The sequence below is a fragment of the Panulirus ornatus genome, chromosome 17, assembly GCF_036320965.1.
Source record: "Panulirus ornatus isolate Po-2019 chromosome 17, ASM3632096v1, whole genome shotgun sequence".
Taxonomy (NCBI): Eukaryota; Metazoa; Arthropoda; class Malacostraca; order Decapoda; family Palinuridae; genus Panulirus; species Panulirus ornatus.
The window spans coordinates 55,338,780-55,365,233 of NC_092240.1; the positions used below are offsets into that span (position 1 = coordinate 55,338,780).

The following is a 26,454-nucleotide window of genomic DNA, read 5'->3' on the forward strand; positions in this document are numbered from 1 at the left end:
CAAACCTTTACTTACAGTTTACTGAAATGATTCTACCATATAGACGACCAGTGCTTAACCTTGTAGTTAATGATGAATCACAACATACTTTCACCTCCATGTAAACAACCAACTGCCTACTGTGTCGTTTGAAAAATTAACGTTTACAATGTTTCATTATTAAGTAATTAACTTTGTGTTGTGGTTGATGGTGGTGGTAGTTGACCTTGTGTGTGGTGAATGTAGTGGTGGTGGGTAAGTTAACCTTGTGTTGTGGTTAATGTAGTGGTGGTGGTAAGTTAACCTTGTGTTGTGGTTGATGCGGTGGTCATAACTACTGCAGGACCAGTTCAGGCAGCGGTACCCGAGGTCGGTCAACCACGTGCGTCTTAACGATGTCGTGTTCGCCTCCTACGCCACCGTCATGATCCTGTTCGAGGGCGTCCAGTGCTGCATGTATGAGGTATGGCCTGCCAGGACGTGGGTGACGGGGCTTACATCACGGTCTGGGTGACGTATTGTGCAGGTTATGTCAACGTTGTGTGTGTGTGTGTGTGTGTGTGTGTGTGTTACTATCAAGTGATGGTAAGATTATTCACTATAACCAGAGCCCACAGAGATCCCAACATTCCAGCATGAGTCCATCTTTCCGAAAGTTCATGTCTCTCTCTCTCTCTTCTCTCTCTCTCTCTCTCTCATTTAGCTATTCATCTGTCGAATTAACTTTATTACCATTTACACGGGACGGACCAAGTGTATATAGATCTGGACATTGATAGGTAAACTTTTTGCACTTGCCAAAGCCAACCCTTCAGGTTGGCGATGGGCTCGCATATTGTTCCTGTATCATTTACATAACTAATTTATTCTCTATTTCCCTGGGAGACAGCGCGGTCCGGGCCAAACCGTGTCCAGGTTGTGTCGTATGCTGCTGCTCGTGTTCGTATTGGTCGTCGTGGTGTCATGTGTGCTGGTGGGTGCGGGGATCATCTGGTGGCTGGACGTCTTCTACATCATGTCGTACCTCAAACTCATCATCACGCCCATCAAGTACACCCCTCAGGTCCGGCAGACTCATCCACGAGCCGACATAATACATCTGTGTCTGGGCATCATAGCCTAGTTTGGATTTGGGTGGATGTGGGCATGACATCCGCTCTGGGCTGCATTGTGCGTGTTCAGAAAAGTATTGGTGTGTGTGGATGAAGGCAGTCGACCTTCCTGGGTAAACTGTTGTGAGAGTATAATGTTTGTGTTCAGATGACGTGGAGGGATGTCGTAGGACTGTGTGGAAAGTGAGGCCTGCTCGGGTCCAGCAGGTACTGATGACGACCTACTGTGACTATGAAGACAATGGTTCACTCAGACAAATCGTGGCTACCTGCAGGGATAAGTGTGTGTGTGTGTGTGTGTGTGTGTGTGTGTGTGTGTGGAATTACTAGCCTCGTGACACTGCATATATACAAGATAATGGGTTTCCTGGGTGTAAATAGTGTTGTGGGAGATGATGGTGTCACATGTTATGGTGGTTACCGCGGAGGACACCTGTTGGCGGTAATGTTGCCACGATGGAGGGTGTGGTGGTGGTGCCAGGTGGCCACCTCAGCTCTTCTGTGTCAAGATTTACAGACTCAACATTTCATGACTTGTTAGTGTGACGGCGTTTGGGGATAACACTGGTAATGTCATCTTCCCCTTGGCTATTGTCTTGTCCCCCTTGCGTAGTCTTGTTCCCCCTGTGTAGTCTTGTTCCCCCTGCGTAGTCTTGTTCCCCCTGTGTAGTCTTGTTCCTCCTGCGTATTTTTCCCCCTGCATAGTCTTGTTCTCCTACGTAGTCTTATTCCCCCTGCGTAGTCTTGTTCCCCTGCGTACTGGCTTATTCCCCCTCGGTATTGTCATGCTTCCCCTTGGTACTGTCTTGTTCTCCTGGGTACTGTCCTGTTCCCCTGGGCAGTTTTGTTCCCCTGGGTACTGTCTTGTTCCTCTTGGGTACTTTCATGCTCCCCTGGGTGCTGTTTTGTCCGTCCTAGGTACTGCCTTGTTCCCCCTGGGTGCTGTCTTGTTCTTCCTTGTTCCCCCTGGGTGCTGTCTTGTCCTTCCTTGTTTCCCTGGGTGCTCTCTTGTCCTTCCTGGGTACTGTCATGTTCATCTTGGGTACTGTCATGTTCCTTCTGTGTACAATCTCGTTCACTTAGGGTACGGTCATGTTCTCTTCAGGTAATCATGTTTCTCTTGGGTACTATCATGTCCCCCCCGAGAGACCTTTGTTACCCCTGGATACTATTGTGTTCTCCCGGGTACTGTCATGTTCCTACTGTGCTATCACATGACTGTTCTGTTTCAGGATGTGTGGAGCCTCTCCTGGGTGTCATCTCTTCTCCTTAGGTCCTTTATTCTCTGCCCCTGAGCATTATGTCAATGCCCCTGGCTATTGTCTTACTTCGGGGTACTTTTGTGTACTTCCTGGGTAGCGAATAATCATCCCCCATGAGTATTGTGCTGAGTATTCTGGGTATAGTGATGTCTTTCCCCTAGTAATGTATGTTCCCAGTACAATCTCCATGTGACACATGATCTCTTCTGTAGTTGTGAGGTGTCCTTTCTTCCACTGGTAGTTTTATAATCTAGGAAAATTTTTCTTCGGATATTGTGCTGTCCCTGTTGCTATTTATGTCATCGCCCCTTTGATAATTTTAAATTTCCTTTAGTGCTGCCTTGTCCTGATATTGTGCTGTCATGGTTTAACTACCGTGTTACTTCTTACATATTGTTCTACCTTAGGTACTGTGTATTCTCTGTTGGTAATGTATTGTTTCCTTTGGACACTCATTTTGTTCCCCTTAGCACTGTGATGCGTCTGTCAATATATCGTGCTGTCTTCTTGGAAATGCTTAATACAACTGATTTTAATTCACATCTGAAAAAAGTCAGTTGTATCTGGTTAACTATCCCTGAGGAATATCTCTCCTACCTTCCCATGTTCATAAGACTACCCTGTAAGATTTTTGTACTTAAAAACCCCATTTTCTTGTCTTGGTTTCTCATCTCTAGGTTTACGTCAACTACAAGAGGAAGAGCACTGTTGGATTTAGTGTCAGCGGAGTAACACTGGACCTTCTTGGTAGCATTCTATCACTTGTTCAGATGTTCTTGCTTGCAGCCAACAGTGGTAAGTACAGTATTATTTGTATCCTAGTGAATAGTCTGAAAATATAATACATCAGAATTTCAAAATTTAAAGTATGCAGTACAGAGGGTAGTTTTACTGGGGTGCATGGCATGAATTAGTAGGTGACAATGAATCCAAGAATGTTTAAATATTCCACATAGAATTATGCTACATAAGTTCTTGAAGAAAAGAAGCTGAGGATATCTATACTTGTTTATTACTGTCTGTACCAAAAATCGATGCACTTCTTTGGCTTTCACATAAAATTTTGTGGCTAAGTACCTTTAGTTATCCCTGTGGATAGGGGAGAAAGAATACTTCTCACGCATTCCTCACGTGTCGTAGAAGGCGACTAAAGGGGGTGGGAGCGGGGGGCTAGAAACCCTCCCCTCCTTGTATTTTAACTTTCTAAAATGGGAAACAGAAGAAGGAATCATGTGGGGAGTGCTCATCCTCCTTGAAGGCTCAGATTGGGGTGTCTAAATGTGTGTGGATGTAACCAAGATGAGAAAAAAGGAGAGATAGGTAGCATGTTTGAGGAAAAGAACCTGGATGTTTTGGCTCTGAGTGAAACGAAGCTCAAGGGTAAAGGGGAAGAGTGGTTTGGGAATGTCTTGGGAGTAAAGTCAGGGGTTGGTGAGAGGACGAGAGCAAGGGAAGGAGTAGCACTACTCCTGAAACAGGAGTGGTGGGAATATGTGATAGAGTGTAAGCAAGTAAACGCTAGATTGATATGGGTAAAACTGAAAGTGGATGGAGAGACATGGGTGATTATTGGTGCATATGCACCTGGGCATGAGAAGAAAGATCATGAGAGGCAAGTGCTTTGGGAGCAGCTGAGTGAGTGTGTTAGTAGTTTTGATGCACGAGACCAGGTTATAGTGATGGGTGATTTGAATGCAAAGGTGAGTAATGTGGCAGTTGAGGGAATAATTGGTGTACATGGGGTGTTCAGTGTTGTAAATGGAAATGGTGAAGAGCTTGTAGATTTGTGCCCTGAAAAAGGACTGGTGATTGGGAATACCTGGTTTAAAAAGAGAGATAAATATAAGTATACGTATGTAAGCAGGAGAGATGGCCAGAGAGCATCAATTGATTATTTGTTAATTGATAGGTGCACGAAAGAGAGACTTTTGGATGTTAATGTGCTGAGAGGTGCAACTGGAGGGATGTCTGATCATTATCTTGTAGAGGCGAAGGTGAAGATTTGTAGAGGTTTTCAGAAAAGAAGAGAATGTTGGGGTGAAGAGAGTGGTGAGAGTAAGTGAGCTTGGGAAGGAGACTTGTGTGAGGAAGTACCAAGAGATACTGAGTACAGAATGGAAAAAGATGAGAACAAAGGATGTAAGGGGAGTGGAGGAGGAATGGGATGTATTTCGGGAAGCAGTGATAGCTTGCGCAAAAGATGTTTGTGGCATGAGAAACATGGGAGGTGGGCAGATTAGAAAGGGTAGTGAGTGGTGGGATGAAGAAGTAAGACTATTAGTGAAAAAGAAGAGAGAGGTATTTGGATGATTTTTGCAGGGAAATAATGCAAATGACTGGGAGATGTATAAAAGAAAGAGGCATGAGGTCAAGATAAAGGTGCAAGAGGTGAAAGAGAGGGCAAATGAGAGTTGGGATGACAGTATCATTAAATTTTAGGTAGAATAAAAAGATGTTTTGGAAGGAGGTAAATAAAGTGCGTAAGACAAGGGAACAAATGGGAACATCGGTGAAGGAGGTTAATGGGGAGGTGATAACAAGTAGTGGTGATGTGAGGAGATGGAGTGAGTATTTTGAAGGTTTGTTGAATGTGTTAGATGATAAGAGTGGCAGATGTAGGGTGTTTTGGTCAAGGTGGTGTGGGAAATGAGAGGGGTCAGGGAGAATGATTTGCTAACAGAGAAGAGGTAGTAAAAGCTTTGCAGAAGATGAAAGCCAGCAAGGCAGCCGGTTTGGATGGTATTGCAGTGGAAGTTTTTAAAAAAGGGGGTGACTGTGTTCTTGACTTGTTGGTAAGGTTATTTAAGGTATGTATGACTCATGGTGAGGTGCCTGAGGATTGGCAGAATGCATGCATAGTGCCATTGTACAAAGGCAAAGGGGATAAAGGTAAGTGCTCAAATTACAGAGGTATAAGTTGAGTATTCCTGGGAAATTATATGGGAGGGTATTGATTGAGAGGGTGAAGGCATGTACAGAGCATCAGATTGGGGAAGAGCAGAGTGGGTTCAGAAGTGGTAGAGGATGTGTGGATCAGGTATTTGCTTTGAAGAATATATGTGAGAAATACTTAGTAAAGCAAATGGATTTGTGTGTACCATTTATGGATCTGGAAAAGGCATATGATAGAGTTGATAGAGATGCTCTGTGGAAGGTATTAAGAATATATGGTGTGGAAGTGAGTTGCTAGAAGCAGTGAAAAGTTTTTATCGAAGATGTAAGGCACGTGTACGAGTAAGAAGAGAGGAAAGTGATTGGTTCTCAGTGAATATCGGTTTGCAACAGGGGTGCATGATGTCTCCATGGTTGTTTAATTTGTTTATGGATGGGGTTGTTAGGGAGGTGAATGCAAGAGTTTTAGAGAGAGGGGCAAGTATTCAGTCTGTTATGGATGAGAGAGCTTGGGAAGTGAGTCAGTTGTTGTTCGCTGATGATACAGCACTGGTGGCTGATTCGGGTGAGAAACTGCAGAATTCTGGTAACTTAGTTTGGTAAAGTGTGTGAAAGAAGAAAGCTGAGAGTAAATGTGAATAAGAGCAAGGTTATTAGGTACAGTAGGACTGAAGGACAAGTCAGTTGGGAGGTAAGTTTGAATGGAGAAAAACTGGAGGAAGTGAAGTATTTTAGATATCTGGGAGTGGATTTGGCAGCAGATGGAACCATGGAAGCTGAAGTGAGTCATAGGGTGGGGGAGGATTAAAACTGGAGGGAGTGAAGTATTTTAGATATCTGGGAGTGGATTTGGCAGCAGATGGATCCATGGAAGCTGAAGTGAGTCATAGGGGGGGAGGGGGCAAAAGTTCTGGGATTGTTTAAAAATGTGTGGAAGGCGAGATCGTTATCTCGGAAAGCAAAAATGGGTATGTTTGAAGGAATAGTGGTTCCGACAATGTTATATGGTTGCGAGGCATGGGCTTTAGGTAGAGTTGTGTGGAGGAGGGTGGATGTGCTGGAAATGAGATGTTTGAGGACAATATGTGGTGTTAGGTGGTTTGATTGAGTAAGTAATGAAAGGGTAAGAGAGATATGTGGTAATAAAAAGAGTGTGGATGAGAGAGCAGAAGAGGGTGTTTTGAAGTGGTTTGGTAACACGGAGAGAATAAGTGAGGAAAGATTGACAAAGAGGATATATGTGTCAGAGGTGGAGGGAACGAGGAGAAGTGGGAGACCAAATTGGAGGTGGAAAGATGGAGTGAAAAAGATTTTTAGTGATCAGGGCCTGAAGATGCAGGAGGTTCAGTGAAAGGCGTGCAAGGAATAGAGTAAATTGGAATGATGTGGTATACCAGGGTCGATACGCTGCCAGTGGATTGAATCAGGGCATGTGAAGCGTCAGGGGTAAACCAAGGAAAGTTTTGTGGGGCCTGGATGTGGAAAGGGAGCTGTGGCTTCGGTGTATTATACATGACAGCTAGAGACTGAGTGTGAACGAATGTGGCCTTTGTTGTCTTTTCCTAGTGCTACTCCATGCACATGCGGGGGAAGGGGGTTGTCATTTCATGTAGGGGGTTGTCATTTCATGTGTGGCAGGGTGGCGACAGGAATGAATAAGGGCAGCAAGTATGAATTATGTACATGTGTATATATGTATATGTCTGTGTGTGTATATATATGTATACGTTGAGATGTATAGGTATTTATATGTGCGTGTGTGGACGTGTATGTATATACATGTGTATGTGGGTGGGTTGGGCCATTCTTTTGTCTGTTTCCTTGCACTACCTCGGTAACGTGGGAGACAGCAACAAAGTATAATAAAAAAAAATTATAAAATACCTTTAGTAACAGGTTCCTTTCAATTTTGTTTGTTATAGTTATATTAAAAATTTTCATTAGCATTCAGTTGATTGTTTTGAAAGCTTTCATTAATATACTACTCATTATAAGCTTGATAGTACAGTACTTTCTTAACAATGTGCTCCTTGAATTCAAATTTCTCATATATGTTTACTTTGCGTTCTATGTCTTTCCTTATCGCGGTCAATGAGATATCATTTATTGCTTCACAAGTAATTTGTTTAAATTCTTATGTTCTTTTCTCTCCATTTATGAATTGTATTCAGTTCTTTCTTGCAGTTCATTTGATTTTTTCTGATATATTTTTGATTATGTCATCATCTGTAAAACACCTGCTGAGACATACAGGGAGAAAGTGAGTTCATTGTCTATTGTCATCACTGGTGACTTGTTTTGAAGATTATTTCTGAGAGGCTTTAATTATTGTTGGCTGGATGTTGTGGTTGGACCCAGGCTGCTGGCTATAAAAAGGTTATCTATTTCCTATTTGTACAATAGGAGGAGCGAGTCCTACACTCATGGGACCCTATCTCTTAAATTTTCTCATACCAGATCACTCATACACCCTTCTTTTTTCATCCACATCTATCAAATAGCTCATCAAATAGCTCATTTCAAGAGCCTGGATTCTTGACCTCTGTGACTTATTCCACTTCCATGATTTGGCTGCATAGGCCAGGGTTGGAAGGAGTGAGCAGTCCCTTAATCCTTCCTTCACTTCCTTATTTACACCTCCATCCTTCACTGTTCTTTTAGCTGAACAAATGACACTTGTACACTGTGCTGCTCTCTTCCTTATCTCTCCCTCCATATCATCACATTACCCAAATTAGCTCCTAAATACCTCTTCCAGTCTCTCTACCCCCATATCTATAACACTCCTTAGCACACTTAAGTAATCAATCTTCAAATATCTGCAAGTTTGGTTTGATATTAATGAATTACAATATATGAATGTCTCTTGACATTAGATATCTGGATATCTATATTTCCCATTTTCAGCATGTTTTGGTTTGGATTAATGTCCCACTTTTGGTCTAACATAAGTGGATATCTCTATTTCCTAACATGAAAAAATTTGTTCTTGAATGAATTATTTTGAGCAAATAGTACAGTATTTGTGACCATCATCTTTGGTTTTGAATGACTGAATATCATTATTTCCTGACAAAATTTTTTCTCTGGTAACTCATTATCATCTTTGGTTTCAGATGACTGGGTATCTTTATTTACTGACTTTGCAAAGTTTGGTCTTGCAATAGTCGGGATTTTCTTTGCTGCAGTCTACATAGCCCAGCAATATCACTACAGTTTACGGTAAATTTCCTTTCTTAAATCAAATAGTTTTCATTAAGTATCGTTCTGTGTAAAAGTAAAGTACCAACCCTTGGTAACCACACCAGCTTGTCAGTTCCCAAATATGAACACTCCAGGATTAACTTGAGCTGACTTACAAGCTGGATGAGCTGTGCACTGTTTGCCTGTACCAAGGACTGAACCTAGGCTACTGGATCAGTAATGCTGACCACAACACTGCCAAAGTGCCTTTCAGTGATTATGAATAAGGAAATCCCCTTTCATTCCTTTGTCAGTTAATCACTGTACACTCATATAATGTGTGCCAATTTTGCATGCAAGTGTAGTTCTACTGTAAATGTTTTGTAGTCAATGTTGCATTCAATAATACAGTATAATGAAAATCTAAAATGTTATGGAAAGATTTCAGATGAATTGATTATTTACATACATGAACCTACCACCTGGATATATAGTGATGTAAAGAAATTTAGTGAATTTTTAGTTTACAGTCCAAATTCAAGAGTACTAATGCTCTTCTTGTTTTAGTCAAACATATAACAAACATAAAGTAATGAAACTGATCTGTTTCTCTTTTAATGATGTTGAAGCCACTTTCTTTCAGATCATTCATAGAATGTTGATGAATTCAGCATATTTTCAATAATTTCAGTTATCAACAGTTTCCACATGATCTAGTGATGAACACTTAACAGCAAGGCTTTCTAGAAGGTTTCAAGGGACCTTTTTTACCATCACATTCCTGATTCTAATCAAAATGTCTTCAATGAAGTATTGTCCACGAGGCTGATTGCATCTTTGTTCCTGTAGCCTCTGATCTTCAAAACAAATCTCCAGTCAAATGCAAAAGAACCTACTTTGTGGCAATACTGATGCCCACATTCTCTGCAGCCCACTGTACAAGAGAGACTGTACAAGAGAGACATGAGAAGAGGTTTTGTGTGCTTCAGTGAAGCAGTGATTTATGCTATTCAAGACATCTGTCCCTAGCAATGTCACTTAAGGAGGACTGGTCACTGGTGAGAGGCTAGACTAATTGGTTCCACACCATCAATGGTAGAAAGCATTAGTGCTATATTGTCCTTTATACTTGAAACATACTAAGCCACAGTAGTAAACAGTGCTAAGGTCTCGTATGTCTGGGGAAGTGGGAGACCACCAAGGACTAGCTGATAGTGGCAGTGGTCCTCATGTCCCTACTGATCAGTATGTGCCAGCCTCATGAGTAGGCAGTGCTCTAGCAGACTATTGACCTGTAACCTTAAGTATCTTGGGGATTTGACTGAATTTGGCTCGAAAGAATGCCTTCTTTTGAAAGGGTTTGAAACTAACTGGTTCATGAGTACCCCCTCAAATTCACTAACATGATAACCATACAACGACAATGAAGTGATCATGAGTATACTGAGAATTGAGTCCTATTTTCCTTATCAGGCAGGGGACTTTTAGTTGAGATAAGGTCCTGAAACCATTGAAAAGAAGTATGTTGGAAAATCCTCCCCTCACAAGTGATTCAACATTTCTTTGACATAAAATTTGATGAAACTGAAAGCACTGTCTACAGTTGATGTTTATGGGGGCATTATGTCATGTTACAGAAAGTATTAATCATAAAGACCCTAAGAGTATTGAACATGTTACTTTTACCGGGAGGAATTCCTTAACTTGGGCTAAGGTGTTAATACAGAAAAAGCTCGCCAGAGATGTTGAAGTATCTGTCAAACACTGCCTGAACTGCTTTAAGGAGTTATTTTCTACTAAAAATTTCTTGATTACTATATGGAAACAAGAATGAAATAACTAACCAGCCAGCGAGTGACAAGTGCAGCAACTTTTTAATAGGATGGGCAATTCCCACTATCAATACTGATGTTTATTTTCACATTAAATAGGGAAGATCTACCTTACTATAATCAAGGCAGTATGGCATGGAGTGGACATTTGCCATTTCAAACTGTCTCCAACATGCTGCTCTATGGAAAATTACAGGCTTATGCAAAAATTTTGTTGCTTTAAGAAGGAGATAGCATCAATTGAATTGAAATCAAGAAAGATGCTTACAAATGCTCAAAAGTCAAATGTGCCAATTGTGGAAACGAACATCTAGTCTCTGACAAAACATGTAAATGCCATGGGATGGAGTTGGAATTGTCACAACAGACTAGAGAAATTCTATCCAACAGCTAGGATAAAAAATTACTGTACTAGAGGCTCAACAAAAAACTTGAACAAAGCTTGTAAAGACCCATCCATAGTGTCAAACTAAGAAGCTCGCATAAAGAAATGTAGCACCACCACAGAGCATCCAAGAACAACTGATGAAGATTTTGTAACTGAAATTGATTAGAATAAGGCAAGCACCAACACATAAACTTGTATCTCCTTCACACTAAGAACAGTATCAAAACCCTTGGGGACATTGATGGTGAAATCTCCATCTCAATTTATAAAGCTTTGTAAGCTTCTGATGAGTTACCAATGAGTATCAGCTGCAGTCATCAAAAGCCTCAAAGCTTCCATCAAAGATAAATCTGACACATGAGACTGAAAAGGATCCACCAAAAGATCAGACCGGATTATCACTATGAAAAGATATTCCAATGAATTTGATCACAGGAGTCCTAAATGAGGGCAAAGAAAAATCCCTCAAACAGGAGCCTCCACTGCACAACATTTCTTTCTGTTATTAGATAATAAGCTGTTGACAGCAGCCACCCTGGGTGGTACTACCCTCCTAATTGAGAAGTGTTAAAGTGATGCCTGGAATCATATTACACCCTCCATGCTAGGATTGCTAGTCTTAATCTCTGTCTCATCAAAACGGCACTACCAGGGTAGTCCCACCATTTTCTCCTTACAAGCACCAACCACTTATTCAAACCTCAATTATTTTCCTCATGTAAGTTCTCTTGCCATATCCTGTCAGCTTAATTGTCTTAAATGAAATTATGATAAAGTCCAACAAACCTATAGTCCTAGTCCCTGGCATCATGGATGCTAAAAATCTCTGGGTTTCTGCCTGACTCCACTACCAATGAGAGGGAGGACTCAGACAGTTGTAAGTACCTGCCTCTTTTTCTAGTCACTGTAACATTTGTGGTCTCTGTATTCCTCTCTCCTGTTGAATATTAATCTGTCTAGTGCCTTTCCTATTATCTTCTTTATGAGACCTAATTGTTTAATGATGTTCTCACAAGCCCCTTTTTCATATTCATCTATAATCTCCACACACAATTCCTGTTCAAAGCTTTTGGGTTTTTTCATAGATATTCTCTATTTCTCGCATTAGCGAGGAAGTGTTAAGAACAGAGGACTGAGCCTTAGGGGGAATATTCTCACTCGGCCCCTTCCCTGTTCCTTCTTTTGGAAAACTTAAAATGGGAGAGGAGGGTTTCCAGTCCCCTGTTCCCTTCCCTTTTAGTCACCTTCTAGGACACGCAGGGAATATGTCTCTGCTGATTCCAATATCAGCACCTGCTGCATGCCTCTAGGACCTTGAATCCCAAAACTCTGATGTTATCTGATTCAAGGTCTGTCCCCCACCCATTATGCTTCTCCTTCGTTTTGCCTACTTCTCTCCTAATACTACAAATTTCATATCTTTCTGCAACATGTAGCATCCTTTAACCACAAGTCAAGATCCTCTACCAAGAGGATTTCAGCGGTCATAAGGAATGGTCGAATTCCTCCCATATGGACAGTAGGGGGACGGAACCCCTCATGTTCTTCATTCACAATAATCTAGAACAAATTATTTCCCACTCTGCCTACATTCCTGACAGCTGTGACCACTTCCCCAATATTCTGGATCTGTTTATCACCCCTACTCTGTCTTGCTGTTAATACACTATCTCGTCCTCAGTTGGTTTATCTGACTACACATTCATAAATGTATCTAATTTAATGGCACCTCCCCCTCCAGTAACCCCTAATAAACATAAATATTGGCACCTTAACACTGCCGAGTGAAATAACTTAAAATTCTTTTCTGACTTTCCTTGGGTAAATTACTGTTTTGTTTGTGATATTTCTGTCTCCACCAAACACATAACAGAGGTTAATGTTGCGGGAACGGAAGCATTTATTGCCCTCCCCCCAAGATGACCCATCTATCTACCTACATCTGTGATGCCTGTTCCCTTCAGGGGCTCTCTCATTGGGGAAGCCATGGTAGGAGACAACCTCTTCTTCCAATTCATGGTTCAACCATTCCAGTTCTAAGGCCACTGGGGCATAGGATCAGGCACATCAGGCTTGGAAAAACCCTAATTCCTCCAACTCCCACTCAGCATTTATCATTGTAAGTACGTTATCCATGAGGCAAAGCATTCATTTATTCAAAGGAAATGTGATAACCTATCCCAACCATACAAAAATGCCACATAGCATTCCCCAAACCTTTCAGGCATGATGACCAGACATTAGTACGATAGGAAAGAATATCACCAGTGGATCATAAACTAAAGTGTGTAGGATTTGAAACCTGATGACAGCTTGGACAAGGTTATTCTGACTACTCGTCTAGGTGACCATAAGTATGAATTCACAATTACTTGCATCAACCAAGTGGCTAATATAATTAACAGAAGAATTCTGAGCAGTTTGTGATAAGCTAATTACAATGATCAGCTTGGAATGGTTTGAGATCCATCTTTCAAGTTATTTTGGGGGCTTAATATATTATTGGTTAAGGCTGTTTGGCCATGTGAAACATCTTTACCTTCATCAAGAATACCAGAATCAAATTGTAAGTGCCACTCTCTCCTAGACTCTAGGTCGTCTTATAAACATTGTTTTAAAATTAATTTAGCACTGATAGCATAAAAGTCCATTTCCATTCCTGAATCTTATAATAAGATACAAAGGTACACAAATATGTAAGAAATTCTAGATATGAGTAAACCAGAACAGAATGACTATCCTCAAACATAAATATAATTCCTATTACTATCACAATATGCTATAATATTTACATAACTAATAATGGAATCATTATTTTTCAGTGACAGATTATGCAAGAGATGAGTAAGTGAATCAAGAGCAAACATCTCATGAAAATGACTTCCAAAAACTAAGAGACCGAGATCAGCTTGTTCAACAATCTTCAAAAACAATTATAACAAAGATCTTCACATATAATGCTATTTGGTTTTCTACATTGCTGGCAGTGGGGAGGAGCAAATTTTCATATATGATAATAAACAGGAAATGGCAGAGAATGCAAAGGAAATGAATTTGGAGAGGTAAAATGGGTGAAACATAATACTTTTAGGAGATTTAGACATGTAGAAAGAATGTAAGAAACGTAGTTTACAAGAAGAGTGTATGATAGTACAATTAAAGGAACACCATCGGTGATAAGGGATAATACAGTAGAAGACTACTGGAGGGATAGAAATGGGGGGAAAAATGCATAGAATAGCATATGTTTGTAAGGACAGAGATAAGTGGAGACACTTTTCCCATGGCCAGCCCCTTGATGGGAATTCCTTAAGGTATCAGGCATCAGAGATAGGTACATGGATATACCTGAGAAAAATAAACTATTTCAATATATTCCTATTCCAATTTATCCCTTGAAAATTACTGCTGAATCATCTTCTGTTACCCAGACCTGTACATCCCTTTAACTATTACACACTTACATTTATAGAACTTTGTGAAAATTTTCTTCTAAAGTCAACTCTCCATGTGTTTCATCAGTTTTGTCTTTTGCCCTTTTACTATTTTGATTAACTTTTTCATTTTTCCAGATGATGTACTCAATTTCTGTAAGATAACAAAGAACGCGGTCACAGTAACCAAAGTCAAGGTGAAAACTAGATAGGACAGTCTTCAGTACATTATGGGCTTGTTCCTTCTTCAAAGCTTCACGGATAACTGGATACCTCACGGCTAACCTGTTAAAAGAATTCTGAGTTAAGCCAGTCGCAGTTTGATTTCACTATCCAAATAGTGTGAAAAACTTGGGTTATGAAATTGCTGAGCAAGCTGAAGAAAATACATTCAAAATGCCCTTCACTGGCAGTAAACTTGGTATGAAAAAAAAAAAAATAAAGGGCATATATAGACATTTGGAACCAAAATATGAAATCAGACATAAGTATCTATCTTAACTGTAAGTGAATACTATACTTACATGAAAAGGAGAGCATTTTCCTCACACACACAGGCCAGTAGCCTGAGCCTTTTGTGCACATTTTCTTAGGCTGGGGTGTAAAAAAATATTCCATGGAAATAGGGGAGAAAAAATACTTCCCACATATTCCCATGTGTCGTAGAAGGTGACTGAAAGGGGTAGGAGTTGGGGCTGGAAATCCTCCCCTCCAGTTTATACTTTTCTAAAAGAAGGAACACAGAAGGGGGCCAGGTGAGGATTCTCCCTCTAAGGCTCAGTCATCTGTTCTGGAACTACCTCACTAATGCAGGAAATGGCGAATATGCTTTAACGAGGTAGCATTAGGAACAGAGGACTGAGCCTAAGAGGGAAAATCCTCACCTGGCCTCCTTCTTTTGAAAAGGTAAAAATTGGAGGGGAGAATTTCCAGCCCCACTCCCTCCCCTTTTAGTTGCCTTTTACAACACTCAGGGAATACGTGGGAAATAATCTTACGCCACGGTTCCCAGGAAGAAATGTATATTATCCTGGGGATAGGGGAGAAAGAATACTGCCCACATATTCCCTAGGTGTCCTAGGAGGCAACTAAGAGGGTCAGGAACAGGTGGCTGGAAATCTTCCCTACCTGTATTACTTTCCAAGAGAGAGCAGAGCAAGGAACCAAGTGAGGAATTTTTCCTCTTAGGCTCTGTCATCTGTTCTCAACACTACCTCACACATTCAGGAAATGGTGGGCATTGTAAAAAAAAAAAAAAAAAGGAAAAAAAATTATCTATACTTTGTTGGTGTCCCGCGTTAGCGAGATAGCGCAAGGAAACAGACGAAAGAATGGCCCAACCCACCCCCATACACATGTATATACATACACGTCCACACACGCACATATATATACCTATAAATCTCAATGTATGCATATATATACACACAGACATATACATATATACACATGTTGGGAAGGATCACAATTTTGAGCGTGATCAAGATATTCCTATGAGTTTCATTTTCCCCGTGGACTCATAGGTATATACACATGTATATAATTCATCCTGTCTGCCCTTATTCATTCCCGTCATCACCCCACCACACATGAAATGACAACCCCCTTCCCCCGCACGTGCGCGAGGTAGCAATAGGAAAAGACAACAAAGGCAACATTCGTTCACACTCAGTCTCTAGCTGTCATGTATAATGCACCAAAACCACAGCTCCCTTTCCACATCCAAGCCCCACAGAACTTTCCATGGTTAACCCCAGACGCTTCACATGCCCTGGTTTAATCCATTGACAGCATATCGACCCCGGTATACCACATAGTTCCAATTCACTTTATTCCTTGCACGCCGTTCATCCTCCTGCATGTTCAGGCCCCAATCACTCAAAACCTTTTTCACTCCATCTTTCCACCTCCAATTTGGTCTCCCACTTCTCCTCATTCCCTCCTCCTCTGACACATTTACCCTCTTTGTCAATCTTTCCTCACTTATTCTCTCCATGTGACCAAACCATTTCAAAACACCCTCTTCTGCTCTCTCAACCACATTCTTTATATTACCACACATCTCTCTTACCCTTTCATTACTTACTCAATCAAACCACCTCACACTACATACTGTCCTCAAACATCTCATTTCCAGCACATCCACCCTCCTCCACACAATTCTATCTGTAGTCCACGCCTTACAACCATATACCATTGTCGGAACCACTATTCCTTCAAACATACTCATTCTTGCTTTCTGAGATAACGTTCTTGCCTTCCACACATTTTTCAACGCTCCCAGAACTTTCGCCCCCTCCCCCACCCTATGACTCACTTCTGCTTCTATGGTTCCACCCGCTGCCAAATTCACTCCTAGATATCTAAAACACTTCACTTCCTCCAGTTTTTCTCCATTCAAACGTACCTCCCAACTGACTTGTCCCTCAACCCTACTGTACCTAATAACCTTGCTCTTATTCACATTTACTCTCAGCTTTCTTCTATCACGCACTTTACCAAACTCAGTCACCAGCTTCTGCAGTTTCTCACCCGAATCAGCCACCAGCGCTATATCATCAGCGAACAACAACTGATTCACTTCCCAAGCTCTCTCATCCACAACAGACTGAATACTTGCCCCTCTTTCCAAAACTCTTGCATTCAACTCCCTAACAACCCCATCCATAAACAAATTAAACAACCCTGGAGACATCACGCACCCCTGCCACAAACCGACATTCACTGAGAACCAATCACTTTCCTCTCTTCCTACTCGTACACACCTTACATCCTTGATAAAAACTTTTCACTGCTTTTAACAACTTGCCTCCCACACCATATATTCTTAATACCTTCCACAGAGCATCTCTATCAACTCTATAATATGCCTTCTGCAGATCAATAAATGCTACTTACAAATCAATTTGTTTTTCTAAGTATTTCTCACATACATTCTTCAAAGCAAACACCTGATCCACACATCCTCTACCACTTCTGAAACCACACTGCTCTTCCCCAATCTGGTGCTCTGTGCATGCCTTCACCCTCTCAATCAATACCCTCCCATACAATTTCCCAGGAATACTCAACAAACTTATACCTCTGTAATGTGAGCACTCACCTTTATCCCCTATGCCTTTGTACAATGGCACTATGCATGCATTCTGCCAATCCTCAGGCACCTCACCATGAGTCATACTTACATTAAATAACCTTACCAACCAGTCAACAACACAGTCACCCCTTCTTCAATAAATTCCACTGCAATACCATCCAAACCCGCCACATTGCCGGCTTTCATCTTCCACAAAGCTTTTACTACCTCTTCTCTGTCTACCAAATCATTCTCCCTAACCCTTTCACTTTGCACGCCGCCTCGACCAAAACACCCTACATCTGCCACTCTATAATCAAACACATTGAACAAACCTTCAAAATACTCACTCCATCTCCTCACATCACCACTACTTGTTATCACCTCCCCATTAGCCCCCTTCACTGACGTTCCCACTTGTTCCCTTGTCTTATGCACTTTATTTACCTCCTTCCAAAACATCTTTTTATTCTCCCTAAAATTTAATGATACTCTCTCACCCCAACTCTCATTTGCCCTCTTTTTCGCCTCTTGCACCTTTCTCTTGACCTCCTGCCTCTTTCTTTTATACATCTCCCACTCAGTTGCATTATTTCCCAGCAAAAATTGTCCAAATGCCTCTCTCTTCTCTTTCACTAATAATCTTACTTCTTCATCCCACCACTCACTACCTTTTCTAATCTGCCCACCTCCCACGCTTCTCATACCACAAGCATTGTAAAAAAAAAAAAAAAAAAAAATGTATATATTTCATGCATTATGTCTTTTTATGTGTTATTTGGCTGTTTTCCTGGCACTACCTTGCTGAAGTGGGGGATAGTGATGCTGTTTCCTGTGGGGCAATTTGGAGCTAGGAATGGATGAGGTCAAGCAAGTATGAACATATACAAGTGTATATATGTATATGTCTGTGTATGAGCGTTTATGTTTATATATGTGCTATCTTGCTGATGCAGGAAACGACAATTAAGTAAAGTAAAATAAAAATATCTATGTATTCACACATTTACAGAGGACATCATTTACATAAACAATGGAAAAGATAACCATATTTTCATTAAAACTATAAACACTACAACTAGATTTGTGTTTCTTTTATCATAAATTGCTAAAATTGTCACTACATAAATCAGGCTTCCTCCTCTGGTGATGCATTACACACACTTTGATGATCTACGGTTGACTGTGACACATGATATTTTTTCCAGCTACATTGTTAGGTTGCTAGTGACAGCATAAGATATGGGAATTTAAGAGAGGGCAGGAACCATCTGTTGTTCTCTTATGAGGTATATTGCAGTGCCTAAATATATTCATATGAGGCATGTCAAGGTTTAAGGGTTCATCAACACACACAATGTTGTTAAAGTTCAGCACTATAAATCTTTGCCAAACACATAATTTCCAAGCAGCACACACTGATCCAGCTGGCAAGTACCTGTCTGTGCTGCTTGTATAAACAATAGTCGTCTCTGCCTTGTCAAAACAAATGTTTCTTACACATCTGTCTGAACCTCTTTATAAGTAATTGTTATTCCTCAGCCTCTTTCAACCATTACATGCATACAATCCAAACATTTTTCTCTTTAACCTCCACTCCCTTTCAGCATACTTTAATTCTTATCCTCTAAATATATAGCCCTATACTTCCAACAACAACCTCTCCTTTGTACTTACATTTTAAGGAAGATAACAGCAACGAGTCGCCACTGTCTAGGTTTGAATGAGATATTGTGTGGGGAAAGATCAAAAGTTGCAACCAGTATCTTCACCAGGCGATGTAATTCAGGTCCATCTAAATCTGTCATCTTCACGATCTGTTGCAAACTAACAACAAAGGACTTTGGTAGAAGTATACCATGATTTCAACTTTATCATAAGTTACATCACAGCAAAAATAAAGTGAGAATATATGCATGGCAGTGTAAGAAGGCATGAGAATAAATTAATAACAATGTCTAAACTTGTGTAAACTTGTCCAAAAACAAAATTAACCTCATACTAGAGCTGGTGCATACAAGACCATTAAGATAGATTTTTAATAATGAGTGGAAGAGTCAATTTCCAAAGACAGCCAAGTGAATGGGAGGATCATGTACTTGGTTGCTGGGTAAGCCTTGGATTCAAATGGCAGCATTGTGCAGAGATTTAAATGCCTTAGCACTGGGCTAAGGTTCAAATTTCTATAACAGTGGTTTTAAATGGCATTTGCTATTTGAATGGTTTAGCCTTTTTTGATATGTAAAATTTCACTAATCTAACCCATTCTGGTGAGACAACTATTTTACCCTGACAGGATTCAATCTAACGGACAATCCCAATAACTGCAGAATGCTCACAGTTTATACACAAATGGCAAAAGTTAATGCTTTCTGGACAATCCCAACAACTGCAGCATGCTCACAATTTATACACAACTGGCAAAAGTTAAAGACAAAATTTTCTTGTCTGAATTAAAAGGAACCCATTTTTCCTTTAATGACCATAGGTATATAAAGATGCTAATAGTCACCCCATACTCTAAAATGCAAGCATATATATATATATATATATATATATGGGGAGAAAGAATACTTCCACGTATTCCCTGCGTGTCGTAGAAGGCGACTAAAAGGGAGGGAGCGGTGGCTGAAATCTCCCTCGTTTTTTTTATTTTCCAAAAGAAGGAACAGAGAAGGGGGCAGGTGAGGATTTTCCCTCTAAGGCCCAGTCCTCTGTTCTTAACGCTACCTCGCAAACGCGGGAAATGGCGAATAGTATGAAAAAAAAAAAAAATATATATATATATCAACAAGGAGAAGAGGGAGACCAAATTGGAGGTGGAAAGATGGAGTGAAAAAGATTTTGTGTGATCGGGGCCTGAACATGCAGGAGGGTGAAAGGAGGGCAAGAAATAGAGTGAATTGGAGCGATGTGGTATACCGGGGTTGACGTGCTGTCAGTGGATTGAATCAAGGCATGTGAAGCGTCTGGGGTAAACCATGGAAAGCTGTGTAGGTATGTATATTTGCGTGTGTGGACGTATGTATATACATGTGTATGGGGGGGGGTTGGGCCATTTCTTTCGTCTGTTTCCTTGCGCTACCTCGCAAACGCGGGAGACAGCGACAAAGTATAATAAAAAATAAATATATCAACAAGGCTGGGTAACCCACAGATAACAGAGGCTGAATGTCAATGAGTGTCCCCCACCCAGTATCCTACCATACTGCACAGTTTGGATAAGTTTACATGAGGTTCAGAGGATGAAAACAGCCAACTAACATATTCGCATGTCAGAGCAATATACATCCAACTAACATATTCGCATGTCAGAACAATATAATAAGAATTTCAGGTAAATAATGAAGGAAGACTTACATCCAAGACCTGGAGTTAAAGGGAGGATCACTAGCTGGAGTTGCTTAGTGCACACTTAAATGGCAGCACTAACTCAAGATTTAAAGGCCTTTGTTGCACAAAGGCATAAATGTCTATGTAACAATGGTTGTTTAAATAGCCCATAACACTTGTTTTCATATTTCATATACCAGTAAAAGCTGTTGTACATAAGATGCAGCTTTTTAGAAATCCACTGTCCCAAAAGGGTAAAGGGTTAAAACACAATGCATACAAAAAGCATTTCCCTGTTTAAAATTTCCTGGCTCTGATGAACATTTAACAAGTCTTAATAATTCTGGTATGCATTCTCTATGAATCTTGTGCATGTACATATGATGAATCAGTATATCAGTTCTAAGATATATTCAGAATACAGTATCAAACAAATTACATTAAATAGACGAGATGAAGTTTGTGGAAAATTTCATTCTTTGTTGTACTATATGGGGCACACTTCATAAAAGTTTCTTATTGGTAGGAAATTCTGTGAAATCTTATGCTTATTACATGGTTAAACAAACAATTAGCTAATAACAAGGTATTTACAATAAGATACTTACTAGGAACTGACTTTTTCTTCTACAATGTAGCGACGCCAGGCAACTTGAGAATAATTATCAATAAAGGGAAATTTTGATCCTTCCTCATCTCCCTCTGCATTCACTTCTGTGGATGCTGCTTTCTTGTGTATTTTCTGCACTGTCCCATGACTGTTCCTATCTTCACCCAAGCACTGAGGGCCACATCCTTCTTCCACTATAGTATCCAAAGTATCCCTCTCACCTTCCTGACCAAATGGTGGTGCCTCATACTGATCACTGCCTCCAAGAAAAGACACAACCTATAGAAAAGAATAAATCAGTATAAGGTACCTGTATTGGGTATTTACATATTTTATGGCGACTCTTGAAACTGCCTGATCATACTACCACCCAATTACTCAGTACTGTACCTATGCAAAGTACTGTCATACCACTCGCCTCTAAACCAGTTGCACAGATCAATAGTGAAATACAGTAAGATGTAGACAGGGCATACTTTTGGTACTATTTGACCCAAAATTTGGGCTAGATTTTCTAAGACCTGTTCATTTTTATGATGATTTTCTTTGTTTTACATTTGTTGGTCCCATAATTTCCCTCATCTCTAAGGCCTGGCCCACTTTAAAGTCATACACTGTCATGGAGTACAAGAAAGTATTCCAAATTTACAGAATCAAAAATGTGTGGGATTTAGAAGAGCATTTTGTCTGACACACACTTTTGAATTCCCTCAGAATGGCTTCCACTTTCTCTTCCTTCTCCTAAATCAAATCAGTATCATAGGCATACTGCAAATATCCCATTTCTATTCCTTTCACTTTTTTCAGTCTTACTCAACATCTACAAGAATCTCCTTAAGAACTCCATTCAATTTTTTTTCATATTTGATTATCATTTCCCGTGTTAGTGAGGTAGCATCAGGATCAGAAGGAAGGCCACATTCTTTCACATTCATTCTCTAGCTGTCATGTGCAATACACTGAAACCACAGCTCCCTATCCACAACCAAGCCCAACACACTTTCCCATGCTTTACCCCAGCTGCTTCAAATGGCCTGGTTCAGTCAACTGTCAACAAGTCAACCCTCAATACAGCATCCTTACAATTCACACTTTCCAAAGCATACCTTTCACCCTCCTGCATGCTCAAGCCTGAATCACTCAAACTGGAGGAAGTGAAGTGTTTTAGGTATCTGGGAGTGAATTTGGCAACATATGGAACCATGGAAGCGGAAGTGAATCATAGGGTGGGGGAGGGGGTGAAAGTTCTGGGAGCATTGAAGAATGTGTGGAAGTTGAGAACGTTATCTTGGAAAGCAAAAATGTGTATGTTTGAAGGAATAGTGGTTCCAACAAAGTTATATGGTTGCGAGGCGTGGGCTATACATAGAGTTGTGCAGAGGGGGGTGGATGTGCTGGAAATGAGATGTTTGAGGACAATATGTGGTGTGAGGTGGTTTGATTGAGTAAGTAATGAAAGGGTAAGAGACGTGTGGAAATAAAAAAATTTTGGTTGAGAGAGCAGAAGAGGGTGTTTTGAAGTGGTTTGGTCACATGGAGAGAGAATGAGTGAGGAAAGATTGACCAAGAGGATATATGTGTCAGAGGTGGAGGGAACGAGGAGAAGTGAGAGACCAAATTAGAGGTGGAAAGATGGAGTGAAAAAGATTGTGAGTAATCGGGGCCTGAACATGCAGGAGGGTGAAAGGCGTGCAAGGAATAGAGACAATTGGAATGATGTGGTATACCGGGGTCGAAGTGCTGTCAATGGATTGAACAAGGGCATGTGAAGCGTCTGGGGTAAACCATGGAAAGCTTTGTAAGGCCCAGATATGGAAAGGGAGCTGTGGTTTTGGTGCATTATACATGACAGCTAGAGACTGAGTGTGAACAAATGTGGCCTTTGTTGTCTTTTCCTAGAGCTACCTCGTGCACAAGCAGGGGGAGGGGGTTGTCATTTCATGTGTGGCGGGGTGGCGACAGGAATGAATAAGGGCAGACAGTATGAATTATGTTATTCATTATTTATTTGCTTTGTCGCTGTCTCCCACGTTTGCGAGGTAGCGCAAGGAAACAGACGAAAGTAATGGCCTAACCCACCCCCATACACATGTATATACATACACGTCCACACACGCAAATATACATACCTATACATCTCAATGTACACATATATATACACACACAGACACATACATATATACCCATGCACACAATTCACACTGTCTGCCTTTATTCATTCCCATCGCCACCTCGCCACACATGGAATACCATCCCCCTCCCCCCTCATGTGTGCGAGGTAGCGCTAGGAAAAGACAACAAAGTCCCCATTCGTTCACACTCAGTCTCTAGCTGTCATGCAATAATGCACCAAAACCACAGCTCCCTTTCCACATCCAGGCCCCACACAACTTTCCATGGTTTACCCCAGATGCTTCACATGCCCTGATTCACTCCACCGAGAGCACGTCAACCCCAGTATACCACATCGATCCAATTCACTCTATTCCTAGCCCGCCTTTCACCCTCCTGCATATTCAGGCCCCGATCACTCAAAATCTTTTTAACTCCATCTTTCCACCTCCAATTTGGTCTCCCACTTCTCCTCGTTCCCTCCACCTCCGACACATATATCCTCTTGGTCAATCTTTCCTCACTCATTCTCTCCATGTGCCCAAACCATTTCAAAACACCCTCTTCTGCTCTCTCAACCACGCTCTTTTTATTTCCACACATCTCTCTTACCCTTACATTACTTACTCGATCAAACCACCTCACACCACACATTGTCCTCAAACATCTCATTTCCAGCACATCCACCCTCCTGCGCACAACTCTATCCATAGCCCACGCCTTGCAACCATACAACATTGTTGGAACCACTATTCCTTCAAACATACCCATTTTTGCTTTCCGAGATAATATTCTCGACTTCGACACATTCTTCAAGGCTCCCAGGATTTTCGCCCCCTCCCCCACCCTATGATTCTCTTCCGCTTCCAGATACCTAAAACACTTTACTTCCTCCAGTTTTTCTCCATTCAAACTTGCCTCCCAATTGACTTGACCCTCAACCCTACTGTACCTAATAACCTTGCTCTTATTCACATTTACTCTTAACTTTCTTCTTTCACACACTTTACCAAACTCAGTCACCAGCTTCTGCAGTTTCTCACATGAATCAGCCACCAGCGCTGTATCATCAGCGAACAACAACTGACTCACTTCCCAAGCTCTCTCATCCTCAACAGACTTCATACTTGCCCCTCTTTCCAAAACTCTTGCATTCACCTCCCTAACAACCCCATCCATAAACAAATTAAACAACCATGGAGACATCACACACCCCTGCCGCAAACCTACATTCACTGAGAACCAATCACTTTCCTCTCTTCCTACACGCACACATGCCTTACATCCTCGATAAAAACTTTACACTGCTTCTAACAACTTGCCTCCCACACCATATATTCTTAATACCTTCCACAGAGCATCTCTATCAACTCTATCATATGCCTTCTCCAGATCCATAATTGCTACATACAAATCCATTTGCTATTCTAAGTATTTCTCACATACATTCTTCAAAGCAAACACCTGATCCACACATCCTCTACCACTTCTGAAACCACACTGCTCTTCCCCAATATGATGCTCTGTACATGCCTTCACCCTCTCAATCAATACCCTCCCATATAATTTACCAGGAATACTCAACAAACTTATACCTCTGTAATTTGAGCACTCATTCTTATCCCCTTTGCCTTTGTACAATGGCACTATGCACGCATTCCGCCAATCCTCAGGCACCTCGCCATGAGTCATACATACATTAAATAACCTTACCAACCAGTCAACAATACAGTCACCCCCTTTTTTAATAGATTCCACTGCAATACCATCCAAACCTGCTGCCTTACCGGCAGTTGATGGAGAGAGATGGGTGATTATTGGTGCATATGCACCTGGGCATGAGAAGAAAGATCATGAGAGGCAAGTGTTTTGGGAGCAGCTGAATGAGTGTGTTAGTGGTTTTGATGCACAAGACCGGGTTATAGTGATGGGTGATTTGAATGCAAAGGTGAGTAATGTGGCAGTTGAGGGAATAATTGGTATACATGGGGTGTTCAGAGTTGTAAATGGAAATAGTGAAGAGCTTGTAGATTTATGTGCTGTAAAAGGACTGGTGATTGGGAATACCTGGTTTAAAAAGCGAGATATACATAAGTATATGCATGTAAGTAGGAGAGATGGCCAGAGAGCATTATTGGATTACATGTTAATTGACAGGCGCGCGAAAGAGAGACCTTTGGATGTTAATGTGCTGAGAGGTGCAACTGGAGGGATGTCTGATCATTATCTTGTGGAGGCTAAGGTGAAGATTTGTATGGGTTTTCAGAAAAGAAGAGTGAATGTTGGGGTGAAGAGGGTGGTGAGAGTAAGTGAGCTTGGGAAGGAGACTTGTGTGAGAAAGTACCAGGAGAGACTGAGTACAGAATGGAAAAAGGTGAGAACAATGGAAGTAAGGGGAGTGGGGGAGGAATGGGATGTATTTAGGGAATCAGTGATGGAGTGCGCAAAAGATGCTTGTGACATGAGAAGCGTGGGAGGTGGGTTGATTAGAAAGGGTAGTGAGTGGTGGGATGAAGAAGTAAGATTATTAGTGAAAGAGAAGAGAGAGGCATTTGGACGATTTTTGCAGGGAAATAATGCAATTGAGTGGGAGATGTATAAAAGAAAGAGACAGGAGGTCAAGAGAAAGGTGCAAGAGGTGAAAAAGAGGGCAAATGAGAGTTGGGGTAAGAGAGTATCATTAAATTTTAGGGAGCATAAAAAGATGTTCTGGAAGGAGGTTAATAAAGTGCGTAAGACAAGGGAGCAAATGGGAACTTCAGTGAAGAGGGCTAATGGGGAGGTGATAACAAGTAGTGGTGATGTGAGAAGGAGATGGAGTGAGTATTTTGAAGGTTTGTTGAATGTGTTTGATGACAGAGTGGCAGATATAGGGTGTTTTGGTCGAGGTGGTGTGCAAAGTGAGAGGGTTAGGGAAAATGATTTGGTAAACAGAGAAGAGGTAGTAAAAGCTTTGCGGATGAATTATGTACAAGTGTATATATGTATATGTCTATGTGTGTATATATATGTATACGTTGAGATGTATAGGTATGTAAATGTGCGTGTGTGGACGTGTATGTATATACATGTGTATGTGGGTGGGTTGGGCCATTCTTTCGTCTATTTCCTTGCGCTACCTCGCTAACGCGGGAGACAGCAACAAAGTATAATAAAAATATAAATATCTCCCATATTGAATCTGGTTTCCCCATTTTTCTTGTTCCCTCTACTTCTGATATATACGTCTTCTTTGTCAACC

General features: G+C 41.0%; 2 protein-coding genes across 7 annotated transcripts in view; one reads left to right on the forward strand and one right to left on the reverse strand.

The window, feature by feature from the left end:
• The window catches only part of LOC139754803 (uncharacterized), a 35,418-nt gene extending 21,060 nt beyond the window's left edge, over nt 1-14,358 (forward strand). For 2 of the 4 annotated variants that reach the window (XR_011713961.1, XR_011713960.1), the window contains exons 6-11: nt 323-442; nt 869-1,042; nt 3,031-3,148; nt 8,362-8,467; nt 12,613-12,767; nt 13,471-14,023. Coding sequence is in view for 2 of the 4 variants with exons in the window: in XM_071672631.1 (XP_071528732.1) it covers nt 323-442; nt 869-1,042; nt 3,031-3,148; nt 8,362-8,467; nt 13,471-13,492 (540 nt within the window). In the remaining 2 variants the exon portion in view is untranslated. Of the gene's footprint in view, nt 1-322; nt 443-868; nt 1,043-3,030; nt 3,149-8,361; nt 8,468-12,612; nt 12,768-13,470; nt 14,024-14,220 lie in introns of those variants that run through there. The other 2 variants (XM_071672632.1, XM_071672631.1) reach the window with 2 other exon arrangements.
• LOC139754801 (putative RNA polymerase II subunit B1 CTD phosphatase RPAP2) overlaps nt 13,299-26,454 on the reverse strand; it is a 35,290-nt gene continuing 22,134 nt past the window's right edge. For all 3 annotated transcript variants that reach the window (XM_071672629.1, XM_071672630.1, XM_071672628.1), the window contains exons 9-11: nt 21,100-21,380; nt 18,836-18,985; nt 13,299-14,367 (exon numbers count right to left, since the gene is read on the reverse strand). In XM_071672629.1, coding sequence (XP_071528730.1) covers nt 14,115-14,367; nt 18,836-18,985; nt 21,100-21,380 — 684 coding nt within the window. In that variant the 3' untranslated portion in view covers nt 13,299-14,114. The remainder of the gene's footprint in view (nt 14,368-18,835; nt 18,986-21,099; nt 21,381-26,454) is intronic.